The sequence below is a fragment of the Populus nigra genome, chromosome 1 (genome assembly GCF_951802175.1).
Source record: "Populus nigra chromosome 1, ddPopNigr1.1, whole genome shotgun sequence".
NCBI lineage: Eukaryota > Viridiplantae > Streptophyta > Magnoliopsida > Malpighiales > Salicaceae > Populus > Populus nigra.
The window spans coordinates 48938598-48952617 of record NC_084852.1 but is presented as its reverse complement, the minus strand read 5'-3'; the positions used below and the strand labels follow the sequence as shown (position 1 = coordinate 48952617).

At 35.4% G+C, this 14020-nt stretch overlaps 1 protein-coding gene across 1 annotated transcript; it reads right to left on the bottom strand.

Annotated features, from left to right (window-relative positions):
- Positions 1–10651: 10651 nt before the first annotated feature.
- Positions 10652–12135, bottom strand: LOC133700018 (UPF0481 protein At3g47200-like). The gene is made up of 2 exons (XM_062123610.1): positions 12104–12135; positions 10652–11961 (listed from the first exon to the last, which is right to left on the bottom strand). Coding segments are annotated over exons 1-2 (1197 nt in total). The 5' UTR covers positions 12106–12135; the 3' UTR covers positions 10652–10766.
- Positions 12136–14020: the final 1885 nt, after the last annotated feature.

Here is a 14020-nt window from a genome sequence, read left to right as displayed (position 1 = left end):
TCACCATTTCTCAGGTAGTGCGCTTTCTAACCCTACCTCATTTTGAGCGTGCCTTTGAGCCCTCACTTCTTAGGTAGTGCGTTTTCTAACCCTACCTCATTCCGAGTGTGCCTTTGAGCCACCACCATTCAGGTAGTGTGTTTTCTAATCCTACCTCCTTTTGAGCGCGCCTTTGAGCCCTCACTTCTTAGGTAGTGTGTTTTCTAACCCTACCTCCTTTCAAGTGCGCCTTTAAGCCATTGTCAACATTTTTCTGGGTAGGTCACCCATTACAATGCAACCAATTCTCCATGTTTTTTTATCTGGGTGGGTCACCCATTACAATGAGGCCATTCTTCCACCTGGGTAGGTCACCCATTACAATGAGACCGTTCTTTTCTTTATCTTGGGTAGGTCACCCATTACAATGAGACCGCTCTTTTCTTTTATCTTTGGGTAGGTCACCCATTACAATGAGACCAACATTTTTCTGGATAGGTCACCCATCACAATGAGACCATCATTTTGTTTATGGATAGGTCACCCATTAGAATGAGACCATTCTCCATCTTTTTTTTTTACTTGGGTAGATCACCCATTATAATGAGGCCATTCTTCCCCCTGGGTAGGTCACCCATAAGAATGAGACCACTCTTTCCCTTTTCCACTTGGGTAGGTCACCCATCACAATGAGACCATTTTTTCTGGGTAGGTCACCCATTAGAATGAGACCATTCTCCATCTCTTTTTTTACTTGGGTAGGTCACCCATTATAATGAGACCATTCTTCCCCTGGGTAGGTCACCCATAAGAATGAGACCACTCTTCCCCTTTTCCACTTGGGTAGGTCACTCATCACAATGAGACCATTTTTTCTTGGGTAGGTCACCCATTATAATGAGGGCATTTTTCCCCCTGGGTAGGTCACCCATAAGAATGAGACCACTCTTCCTTTCTCTCCACTTGGGTAGGTCACCCGTCATAATGAGACCATCTTTTATTTTGGGTAGGTCACCCGTCATAATAAGACCACACACAGGATTTTGGTTCTAGTTAAAGGGGATCGCCAGAAGGGATCTCAGGTTAACCCAACCGTAATACCGATTTTAGCTTTGGCTAAGGGAAATCGCCAGATGGGATTTCAGGTTGGACAAACTACAAATATGACTTTTTAGAGACCGCCAGAAGGGATCTCGGATGGAATTCCATGTTGATCAAACTGAAGTGAGAATTCAAAGGAGATGGCCAGAAGGGATCTCAAGATGACTAAATTTTGATCATAGTTTTTGGGGGCTGAGGAGGATTGCTGTAAAAGACAAGTTTCAGATCAATCAAACTTCGACCAGATCAGTTTCGGGAGTTCCGTTTTGGGTTTATCTTTATAAAACTTACTGCGCAAAACCCTTGCTCCGTAAGCATTATAAAGAGGGGGCATCTGTTGTAACCCATTTTTGGGTCCCCACAAAAAAAATAAAAATAAAAAGCCAAAGGAGGTTAGAAAAATAACAGGAGGTAGAAGCACTCAGAAATTGGTCGGAAAATTGGTCAAGGAGGTTAAAAATACAAAGATTTGATTTTTGACAGTATATTCTTGAAGGATGAGAGCCCTGTTGAGAAGGAAAATTTGAATTTTGAGGAGAAAAGCCCAAATTTGGATGTTTATGGACTTAATTGGATTTTTATTTTTGAATTTATAGAGGATTTGATTGCAAGAAAAATTGATTTTTAAGTCAATTTGGGCTTTAATTAGAAGAAGTTAAAGTTCTGGGGCCAAATTATAATTTTTAGGAATTTATTAGGTCCAATCAGGGGCTTAATTTCATAAATATTGAAGTTTAATGGCCAATTAGGAACTTAATTGAGAAAATCCGAAACCAGGGACCAATTTGGAAAAGGCGCGTAAATCAGAGGGGCTGTATTGGATTTGATCCGGGGCCAAATTGAAGAAATTGAAAACTGGAGGACTGATTTGAAAACGGCGCAGGGAAACCAGGTGACACGTCGCCTGTTACTGTTCACTTTCTTCCTCGAAAAGCTGCCCGAGTGGCTGCTTTCCAGGCGCATTTTCCAGCTCGTCTGGCCTTCAAATCCGACAAAACGTGCACCAACATGTCCACCTGAAACCCCTTTATCCCGGAGAATGGTCTGGTCGAGTCGACAAATTTAGAAACGGCTCCGTTGAGTGGCTCAAAGTGGCCACCTCGGGCAGTTCACAACCTTGAGCTGCCAAATTTGGCAGCTCGAGGTGCACACTTTAAACCAACGGTTTGGATTCCTCGAGTCGAATCAAGGGCTGAAAATTTTCCCCAATGTAGAAAATATGGCCCTCTTACACCGCCTATAAATAGAATCTCTGTTGAAGACCTGGAGGAGGAGGAAATCGGGTCCAAAGTCAGCCAAAAAACCAGCATTTTCGCCCAATTTCTGCAGATTTCTTCCTTTACTTCCAACGCCGGCCTCCACCGCTGCAATCACCGGAAGCATACCATCATCCTCAGCCACCGACCACCGTCACAGCTAGCCGCCGCGACACCAACACTACCAGGAACAGAGCACTTCCTCTCCACCGCCACCAGGTTTGCCCCCTTCGTCGCTGTACATTTCCTTGCATTTCACTGTTCAAGTGAAATATAATTCACTTGAACAGTGAAATGCTATTTCACTGTTCACTTCAAAAATAATTCAGTGAAATGTTATTTCATTGTTCACGTGAGGCCTGCTGGGTTCAGCCCAGCCACGTGGGCCCAACTGGGTCCAGCCCAAAAACAATAATAATAAAAAGATAAAAATTCTTCAAAAATTATTTCAAAGAATTTGTGATTTTTCTGTAATTTTATTACTGTATTTTGGTCAATATCGGTTTTGTATTTTTATACTGTAAAGATACAAATCCGGTATTAAAATACCCAGTTTTCGTCAACAAAAAAAATGTTTATTAAAAAAAAATGTTTATTAAAAAAAATGTTTTGTTTTCATGCATACGACCAATACCCTAACATTGTTTTTTTTTACGTTTTTTTATCTAAAAACAAATATTTGAAGTTTCAAAAATGTGTTTTCGCATGGATTTCTTAAACACAACAAAAATCATTTTTCTTGCATTTCTGGATTTTACAACATGTTTGTAAAACTCCAAAGGGTATTGGCCAATATTCCAAAAAATATAAAAATCTTATTTTGGGGGGAATTCATTTATTATTCACCACTAATGTTTGGATAAAGAAATCCTTAAAGGATGAATATCCAAAATATTATTGGGAGTAATTTGTTATTATTCACTATTAATATTTGGATAAAGAAACCCGGAGTGGTAAATATCCAAAATAATTTTCTAGGAATAATAAATCCGCACATCCTTGAAAGAAGCCTTGATTATAATCGAGGACATTTCAATTTTTTTTACTCCACGGTTTACCAGTTGTGAAAGTATAAAATACTAAGACAAAAAAAAAAGGTTTTAAAGCACCCTAGATTTCGTTCATCAGAGCAGACTTATCCTAGGAAATTGATGGGATTAGAGAACATCAACACCATAACATTTATAAGGCAAATCAAACACCAAGCAGCTTACCTTAGGTAGGGCGTACTAGGGGTGCTAATACCTTCCCTTTACGCAACCGGTCCCTTGCCTTAGAATCTCTGAAAGACCAGTTAGGTTTCCTAGTGACCATAATACTAGGTGGCGACTCCCTTTTTCACAACAGAAAGACCCCAATATCAATCCTCGCTACGAAGGATAGGTCGTCGCGACATCGAGCTCTCGGGAGGGTGCGACAGTCCACATCAAAGCCGCCCTCATAAGGAAATTTTGTTTCCTTGATATATCATAAGTCAGAGCTTCGGAGGGCCACAACTACGCCAACTCATCAATCAACGGTCGAAGACAAACATCTATATTCCGTCCCGGGCTTCTTGGACCGGGTATGACAGTAGATAAAAACATGAACTCCGACCTCATACACATTCCCGGTGGCAAGTTATAAACTGTGAGTATGACCGGCCAACAAGAATAAGGAGCAGCAAATGACCCAAATGGGTTGAATCCGTCTGTACACAACCCAAGACGCACATTCCTTGATTCAGCTGAAAAGTGAGGATGAACACTGTTAAAGCGTTTCCACGCTTTGCCGTTAGAAGGATGAACCATCACTCCATCAACCGCATGGTGTGCTTGGTGCCATGTCATGTGCTCAGCAGTCCTTGGTGACATGAATAACCTCTGCAGTCTAGGTGTGATCGGGAAGTATCTAAGTTTTTTATATGCCACTAGAGTCTTTCCCCTGCCAGTTCTAGGTTTGTAACGGGAATGCCCGCATGTCATGCACTCGGTCATCTCAGCATTTTCAAGGTAGTATACCATGCAGAAGTTAGGGCACATGTCAATTTTTTAGTATCCTAAACCGAGGGGTTTCAACATGGACTTCGCAGCATAGAAGTTCTCTTTCAGCCTGTTCCCTTCAGGTAAAATGCTTCTTGCCCATTCAATAATCTTGTCATACCCGGCCTCACTCAACCCGTGATCTGACTTGATGGTGAACACCTGTGCTACAGCCGATAATGTACTGTGGTTCGTGCAACCATCCCATAATGGTTCGTCAGAATCTTTCAACAAATCAAAAAACCTAGCTGCATCTGCATTAGGTTCTTCTTCTAAGATTGGACATTGACTGCCATTACCTTGATTCATTCTCATTGCATCCATAACCATATTTCTATAAGGATTAGTGTTGTCATTTGTCGCTTCATGCACGTTGCTAGCACTAGAAGTAGACCCAACCACCGTTTCTTCCATTCTCCTCTTATTATCAAATACTTCTCCATGTGCATACCAACACTGGTAATTCTCCATAAACCCTTTGTGTAGAAGATGCATCATTACAACATCTGGATGCAGATACTTTTTATTTTCACACTTCCTGCATGGACACCTAATACCACCTCCAGTAAAATTTCTGGGAATAGATGTTGCGAAATTAATAAAACCCTGAACCCCGTTACAATAATCCATCCTCCGCAATCCTTGGGGTGAATCTCGATACATCCATGAACGATCATCCATGACTTATATCGAACCTCTATAAAATTATGATGACATCATGTATTAATTAACTAAGTTAGGTAAATAAACTTGCAAAAATATTACTTTACCTCGAGATTATCCAACAAACCAATCACAACTTCTCATAAATATTAAATATTCATTATCATTTATCAACGTCCATATGAATTAAAATATATAAATTTACAAAAATTACCACTCCGCAATACCATTGATAAAACTTTAAACGGACCTATTAAGCAAGCTATTAATTATTTCAAAATAGCACATGTAATTCGGTAGTTCCATAAAGTTTTAGCAATTTACAAACAAATACAATCTTACAAAATCTAAAACAAACCATAACAGGTATAAAATTATACATTCATATACTACAAGTTTGTTTGAGAAATAACAATAAAACATGTACATCTACTAACAAAATACATATACTAAAAAAACAATAAAATTGACATTTAATTAAATGTTAAAATTTTAAAAGATAGAATTACTTACAAAAATTGATAAAATCCGTCGGTAAATCAGAACACGGATGCTGTGACCACAAAACTTCAAGAAATATAACTTGTTGTGCTGATACGAGGAAGATTTTTTTTTTTTTGGGTGGAGGGGCTGGTTGTTTGCAGATGGGGAGAGTTGGGATAAGGAAGAAGAAGGAGAAATAGGGGAGGAGAGGGTCGGCAGAGCTGACATATATTAACTTTTTCCGATGGTTTCACCGACGGAAACTCCGTCGGTGATTACGTCGGTGATTCTGACGGAAACATAGACACGTCACTGTATGGATCTGCCATTTCAAATCCCTCGGTGAGTCCGTCGACAATTTAAACAGCGAACCGGTCACGTCACTGTACCGGCAATTTCAAATCCCTCGTTTTGAATCCGTCGGTGATTCCGTCGGAAAAAAATAACCCGCCAAAACCTCCACGTCAGCGACCCGCCTTTTTTTTCTGGTAGTGACTTTTAGACATGAGCGGTTCTGACCATTCAGGTGATGACCTAACATTACTAGATAAGTATCTGACCTAGACAGATTATGTGGATCAAATAATAAATGATTTTATACACCAGTGGAACAGGTCTAAGTCCAAGAAAAATATATGAGATGACTAGGCATGGATAGCTCCTTAAAATTGTGATAAAGAAGATTCGACCGTTGGATCGAGCTCAAATTATTATAGGTAATTCTATGAGAAATTTTCTCTAGGGAAGCACTGCGTCGTTAAATGGACGGTCAAATCTTTCAGTATCATCTTTTGAGCATTGATACTACTGTTATGATAATTTTTATTATTATTTCTATTTTTTTCGGCTTCTAAATTTAAATTTGTTTTTTGATTTCCTTTATATTTTTTGATTTCTAGTTATTTCCTAGTAGAGTTAGGGTTTCTAGTTTGTAAAACCTTTTAAGAAAGCAGCCTCATATGCTTTAATTTTCAAATAATAAAATTATGAATCAAAGTTTCACATTTACAATCATCTTCGCTTATTAAATCTTTTTTTCTTGTGATTTTTTTTATTGTTAGTGTAGTACTTCTATTTAACTTGAGTGGTCTTTTAAGAACCTGTAAATTGAGTAGTTTTTTGCCTGCATCACAATCCGTATCAACATAAGCACTTCTATTTAACTAGAGTAGTCTTTTAAGAACCCTGTAAATTGAACACTGATCGGAGAAAGGACGCAATTTATAGACCTACTCTCGCACGTACGTTCTAACTTGTTTGTGTCAACCGTAACATGATCTCTCTTTTTCATCGACTCAGTTGTTGTTTCATCAATCTCCGCGCGTCCTGTGACTCGTTGAATGATCTCTCCTGTCAAAATTACCAAATCACCTAATTAATACGGATGCGTAAACAAATTCCAAGACAAATGTAAAAAGGAAATGAAAATATCACACAAATTATTGTCAAACAATCACAAAAATATTTGGAAGGACATGAATCTGAATTATTACGACATACATAGCTCTAAATTACAATTCACCATCACTTCTTGTTCTCCACAAAGTCTTCGTCAATTTAGACTCTTCCGGCTGGACCCCAAATCAACATTAATAAGAGGGGGCGGTTCCAGCCATGGATATTTGGTCACAAAAATTAAATGCCTTTATATGAAGAGAACTTAAAAGTTAAAACTAGAGTGTAAATATTTTTAGACACACAAACAGGCAGAACACAAGGTAAGAAAAGTTTCAGAATTATAGAAGCAAAAGAAAGTTACGTAGAAAATGAAACTGTAAAATCTCCGAGTTCGTTTTCTGGCTAGTAAGAAAGAGTGCATATGAAAACTACGCAAGTTTGCTTGCAGATAAGATAGCGTACTGTATTTTGCAGCAGAGGTTCTACACAAAGTCTTCGTCAATTTAGACTCTTCCGGCTGGACCCCAAATAAATTACAATTCGCCATCACTTCTTGTTCTACACAAAGTCTTCGTCAATTTAGACTCTTCCGGCTGGACCCCAAATCAACATTAATAAGAGGGGTCGGTTCCAGCTGTTGTCTTCGTTGAGTAAAAATCAACAATACTAAGTGGGGTCGGTTCCAACCATGGATATTTGGTCACAAAAATTAAATGCCTTTATATGAAGAGAACTTAAAACTAGAGTGTAAATATTTTTAGACACTGAAACAGGCAGAAGACAAGGTAAGAAAAGTTTCAGAATTATAGAAGCAAAAGAAAGTTACGTAGAAAATGAAACTGTAAAATCTCCGAGTTCGTTTTCTGGCTAGTAAGAAAGAGTGCATATGAAAACTACGCAAGTTTGCTTGCAGATAAGATAGCGTACTGTATTTTGCAGCAGAGGTTCTACACAAAGTCTTCGTCAATTTAGACTCTTCCGGCTGGACCCCAAATAAATTACAATTCGCCATCACTTCTTGTTCTACACAAAGTCTTCGTCAATTTAGACTCTTCCGGCTGGACCCCAAATCAACATTAATAAGAGGGGTCGGTTCCAGCTGTTGTCTTCGTTGAGTAAAAATCAACAATACTAAGTGGGGTCGGTTCCAGCCATGGATATTTGGTCACAAAAATTAAATGCCTTTATATGAAGAGAACTTCAAACTAGAGTGTAAATATTTTTAGACACTGAAACAGGCAGAACACAAGGTAAGAAAAGTTTCAGAATTATAGAAGCAAAAGAAAGTTACGTAGAAAATGAAACTGTAAAATCTCCGAGTTTGTTTTTCTGGTTAGTAAGAAAGAGTGCATATGAAAATGACATGATTTAACCATGCATGTTTACATGATTTAACCGGAGTTAAAATAACATAATTTAATTAGGTTAATCGTCAAACTTGTAATTTATATAATTTACGTGTGATAACTTAATAAAAAACAAATCTAATAATAAATAATGAAATTAAACAAAAAAATTAATTAAAAAAATCATAGAAAAAAAAAATTACAACACCACTCCAATAAATAATGCTTTGTGAGCTGAGATAAAGTATAATCCTTTTGTCAATTTAGTTTATAGTTATAGTATTTTCTATTGAATCCAGGTTTTTCCTAGGCATATGACGGCTAAGTTGACGAAGGTTATACTTATAATGATTCCCTCTTTTGTAACTCTTAAAAAATTGACATTTTCAGTTTTAAATTAGTTTCTTTTTTAAATAATTTGACAGTGCATGTATTGGATAAAGATCCACTCAACGAGTAAAATATGTAAATGATCTTTACACTCACTATGCTTGATGGAGGGTTCAAGAATGGTACAGGATCTTTTCTCCAACAAACAAAAAAAAAGTAATAATTCGGAACATGATCGACATAAAAAATTCCTGTTTATTGGAGAAAAGATCGCATGCCATTCTGAACCCTCCTTCAAGCACGGTGAGTATAAAGATCACATGTCGACCAACTTGTTTTAATCGATGATATAAAGAGCAGCAAGGTCTTTTCAGTTTTATTTAGTTCTTTAGTTAATTACTCCATATTATTAATAAAAAAAACAAGAATTCTTTATTTTTTTCTATTTTTCTGACTTAGAGATACCTAAAAGAGTGGAAAATTACCGCGACGTACTACGTGATAATCTAAAATGAAGAATGGAAGCTGATTTTCAATCAAGTTCATGTCCTTGGATACATCACTGATCATCCAAGGTTTACTAAATACACGGATGCGTCAACATATTCCAAGACAAATGTGAAAAGGAAATGAAAATCTCACACAAAATATTGTCAATCAATCACAAAAATTTTGGAAGGAAACGAATCTGAATTATTACAACATATGTAGCTTCTCTAAATTACAACTTACATACTTAGATTTGCTTCAAAACATATACATATATATTATCTTTACACAAACTATGCTATGCTTGATGGAGTGTTTAAGAATGGTATATGATATTTCTCCGATGGACAAGAATTCTTTATTAGCAAAATATTAAAAAAATAAAATGATGTGTTTACTCTACACCACCTAACAAGCAAAACATTAACCATTTTAATAATGCTTTGCTTTTTATTTTTTTTATTAATTTTAATTTTATCTTTTAATATTTATTTTATTGAAATTAAACTTCATAATTTATTTTATTTTATTTTTTATGACCCACAAGGACAAAGCCAGGACATTAAATTTGGAGGGCTAAATTAAAAAAAAAATTAGAGGGCTAAAGCTAAAATTTACTACTTTTAAAGCTAAAATTTATAATTTTTCAAAGGGGGAGACAAGGGGAAAAATTTGCAGTGGCCTTGGCCCTACTAGCCACCCTCTACCTCTGCCTTAAGGTTAACTTGTTTTCTTTCAATTTCAATTTTATTTTTTAATATTTGGTTTATTGAGGATTGACTTTCATGATTTTATTTTGATTTGCTTTGTATGAGGTTATCTGAGCTTCATGATCTAAGTCAAGAGTTTGACGAGTTAATTCGGTTGATTCATGTTTTTTTTTTCTTTTTTTAAATGACTTTTTTTTTAATTTTATCTTTCAATATTTTATTTATTGGGAATTAGGCTTCCTATTTTTTTTTCTATTAGGTTATCTTGATTTCATGATCTAAGTTATGAGTTTGATGGGTTAACCCATGTTGAAGTGGATCATTTTTTTAAATTGATTTATTTTTTAAATTTTATCCTTCAACATTGGAATGATTGCAAATTAGATTTTATAATTTATTTTTTATTTTCTTTCTATGAGTTTATCACGGTCTCATAACTTAAATTTTTAGTTTGGCAAGTAAATTCACGTTGACTTAAAATGTTTTTTAGATTTTTTTTAATTTCATCCTTAAATATTGAGTTGATTAGGAACTTGGCTTCATAGTTTGTTTTGATTTATTTTTTACAGGGTTATCATGATCTCATAATCAAAATTATGGATTTGACAGGTTAAACACGAGTCAATCCAATATATTGATATTTTTTTAAAAAAAAAAAGATGTTATCTTGATTTTTTATAGTTAAATTATGTTTTTACTCATCGTTCAAAATATTTTTGGACTCATCAAATCCATCGGATCAACCCTTTAATTTAATTTTTTATATTAAAAAAATATTAGTAACATCTAAACATTTATATTTTTACATTCAAAATAAATTATTCGACTATGAAACGCGCTCAAATGATATAGTACTCGGTATGCTTGAGTGAGGGTTCAAGAATGGTATATGATCTTTTCTCCAACAAACAAGAATTCTTTACGTCCATTCTAATAAGAAGGATAAAATTAAGAAGGATAAGGACTCTCAAACACTCTCAATTATAATTTTCAATCCTCTCTCTTAACGACATCAGAAAAATAGAAATCGTCCGTATCGACAAAATTTTCTTTGGAAAGATTGTGGAGAAGACTTAAGAGGGCATCGTTATCACGTAGCCAATTCTCTGTAATTCCTTTTCTTGCGAGTATTTCTGTGTCCTTGGAAGCTTGGACAACCAGATTGATCATCGTGATATAGTTACCTATATAACCAGAATCGGAATGGCATTGCTCAAAGGCTTGGACATTCCTGAATAACGTTTCTGTGCTATCCACAATCTTTAAACATGGAATTTCCAGTGTCCCTTTATCAGCGTCGAATTTTATGTCTAGTAGTTTTTGGCTGGACCCCAACTTAAACCTGACTCCAGCTTGATGGAGATCCATTGCACTGGGTGTGCTTAGAGTATCAATTTTCTTTTGCTGGTTTTGCTCTGTTGGCTGCTGACAGATTCTCAGAAAAGCAACAAAATGCTCTGCTTCACAGAATTTGATTTTCTCCAAATTGTCCTGTGGCACCCATGAAGGCCATCTCCTTGTTAAGAATACAAAGGTGAGCTCAATCAAGGAAATATGGCCCCGTATTTTGGATAGCTTAATCAAATCTTCTAGAATGAAGAATGGAAGCTGATTTTCAAGCAAGCAAATGTCCTTGGATACCTCATTGAACATCCAAGGTTTACTGAATATACGGTCATTTCTGCATCCAATATTTTCGAAGACAATATTTTCGTCGTAAGTCCTCAGTAAGACCATAATGACGAAGGAGCAATCGAGAAGCATCATTTTCACAAATTGTTCACTGCTAAGCTTTTCAAAGGTTTCTGCATAACAGTTTCGCAATGTAGTTTCCTTCTCTGCAACAAATGCAATAAGATCCTCAAGGCTTACCTCGCTGAATTTAAGAAAATCTTGAAGGTACATTTTCTTATGCTCTTCCATTTCTTGTAGCTCTGTTTTTCCATGGTGAAGTGGGCCGATGGAGACTACTTGAGGTGTATAAGCGCTTCTATTTAACTTGAGTAGTCTTTGAGGAACCCTGTAGATTGAACACTTATCGGAGAAAGGACGCAATTTATTGAACTCCTCTTGCATGGACGTTGCTAACTTGTTAGTGTCAACCGAAACATGATCTCCCTTGTTCATCAGCTGATCAGTTGATGTTACAACAATCTCCGTCCTGTGACTCATTGAGTAATCTCTCCTGTCAAAATTACCAAATCATTTATTAATGCGGACGCGTAAACAAACACAAATGTAAAAAGGAAATGAAAATATCACACAAATATTGTCAGACAATCACATAAAAATTTGGAAGGAATAGAATCTGAATTATTTCAACATACATAGCTTCTCTAAATTACAACTTGCATACTTAGATTGGCTTCAAAACATATATATATATATATATATATATATATGCGCGCGAGCGCGTGTATAATCTTTACACTCACTATGCTTGATGGAGAGTTTAAGAATGGTATATGATATTTCTGCGATGGACATGAATTCTTTATTAGCAAGATAACTAAAAAAATGATACTTTTACTCTGTATCACTCACAACTATTCATTTTAATAATGTTTTTTTAATTGTTTTTTAATATTTATTTTATTAAAAATTAAACTTTATAATTTATTTCTCTAAATTTTCTATAACCCTTAGGGACGAAGCCAGGACATTAGGTTTATGGGGGCAAATTTAAAAAAAAAATATTTTAGAGGGGCTAAATGCTAAAATTAACTTATTTTAAGGCTAAAATTTATAATTTTTCATGGGGGAGACATTAGGGAAGAATTTGCAGGGGCATGCCACCCTCTACCTCTGTACTTGATGATTTAAGTCATGAGTTTAGTGAGTTAATTTGTTTTCTTTTCATTTCAATTTCATCTTTTAACATTTGATTTGTTGAGGACTGACCTTCATGATTTTGTTTGGATTTACTTTCTATGATGTTATTAGAGTCTCATGACCCAAGTCACGGATTTGGCAGGTTAATCCGGTTGATTCAGGTTGTTTTCTCTTTTTAATTGACTTTTTTAATTTCAGCCTTCAATATTTTATTTATTGGGAATTAGTCTTTCTATTTTTTTTATTTTCTTTCTATGAGGTTATCTTGGTCTCATGATTCAAGTCGCAGGTTTGATTGGTTAATCCATGTTGAATTGTGTCATTTTTTAAATTGATTTATTTTTTAAATTGGATATTTTTTTAATTTTATCCTTAAACATTGAGTTAATTGATGATTTGGCTTCACAGTTTGTTTCAATTTATTTTTTATAGGGTTATCATGGTCTCACGACCAGGGTTATGGATTTGACAAGTTAGACACAGATCGGTCCAATATATTGTTATTTTAAATTTTTTAAAAAAAAATATTGTCTTGGTTTTTTTATAGTGAAACTATGCTTTTATTGATCATTCAAGTTATTTTTGAACCCATCAACTCCATCGAGTTAGCCCCTATATTTAATTTTTTTCTGCTAAAGAAAGAAAACCTTTAGCAACCTCTAAACATTTATATTTTTATGTTCAAAATAAATTATCCAACTAATAATAAAGCAAGAACAAATGATATAGTACTCGTTATGCTTTAAGGAGGGTTTAAGAATGGTATATGATCTTTTCTCCAACAAACAAGAATTCTTTATGTCCATTGTAATATATTTCATCTTTTTTTTTAATTTAACGTGGGTGTCCGGTCCAGCTTTCGCGTACCTTGACTAATTCCACGAGCTCTGAAGTTAACGACCATGTAAGGCTCCAGTGACTATCATATAAGCAATCATAGGGCTCGAATCTGAGACTACAAAAAAAAGCAAACCTTTTAATCTCAAGTTCTTACCACCGGACCACCATCTAAATAGTTATATTTCATCTTTTTATTCGATAAGAAGGATAAGGACTCTCAGATACTCTCAATTATAATTTTCAATCCTCTCTTTTAATTTGATTTGATGAATTACCTCTCATCTTTCCTTTTGTTTCCTTGTAATTCTCGGGATGCATTAATTGACTCTCATATTTTCCTTCTTTTACTATCCACATAACTAGAGGGAAAGAGAGTAACCTTCTTGGACTTGGACCCATTAATCTTGCCCAAATATATTTTTGTTAGACTGTTATTAATTAACGTGACTCGAATATAATAAATCTATATCCAATTAATTTAATCAGAACCTCCTGTATAATAATGCATAGAGTCCACTGGGCCCGTGGCTTAAATTATTGGTAAGTCTGATTCTTGCCTTCAACGAATCTTA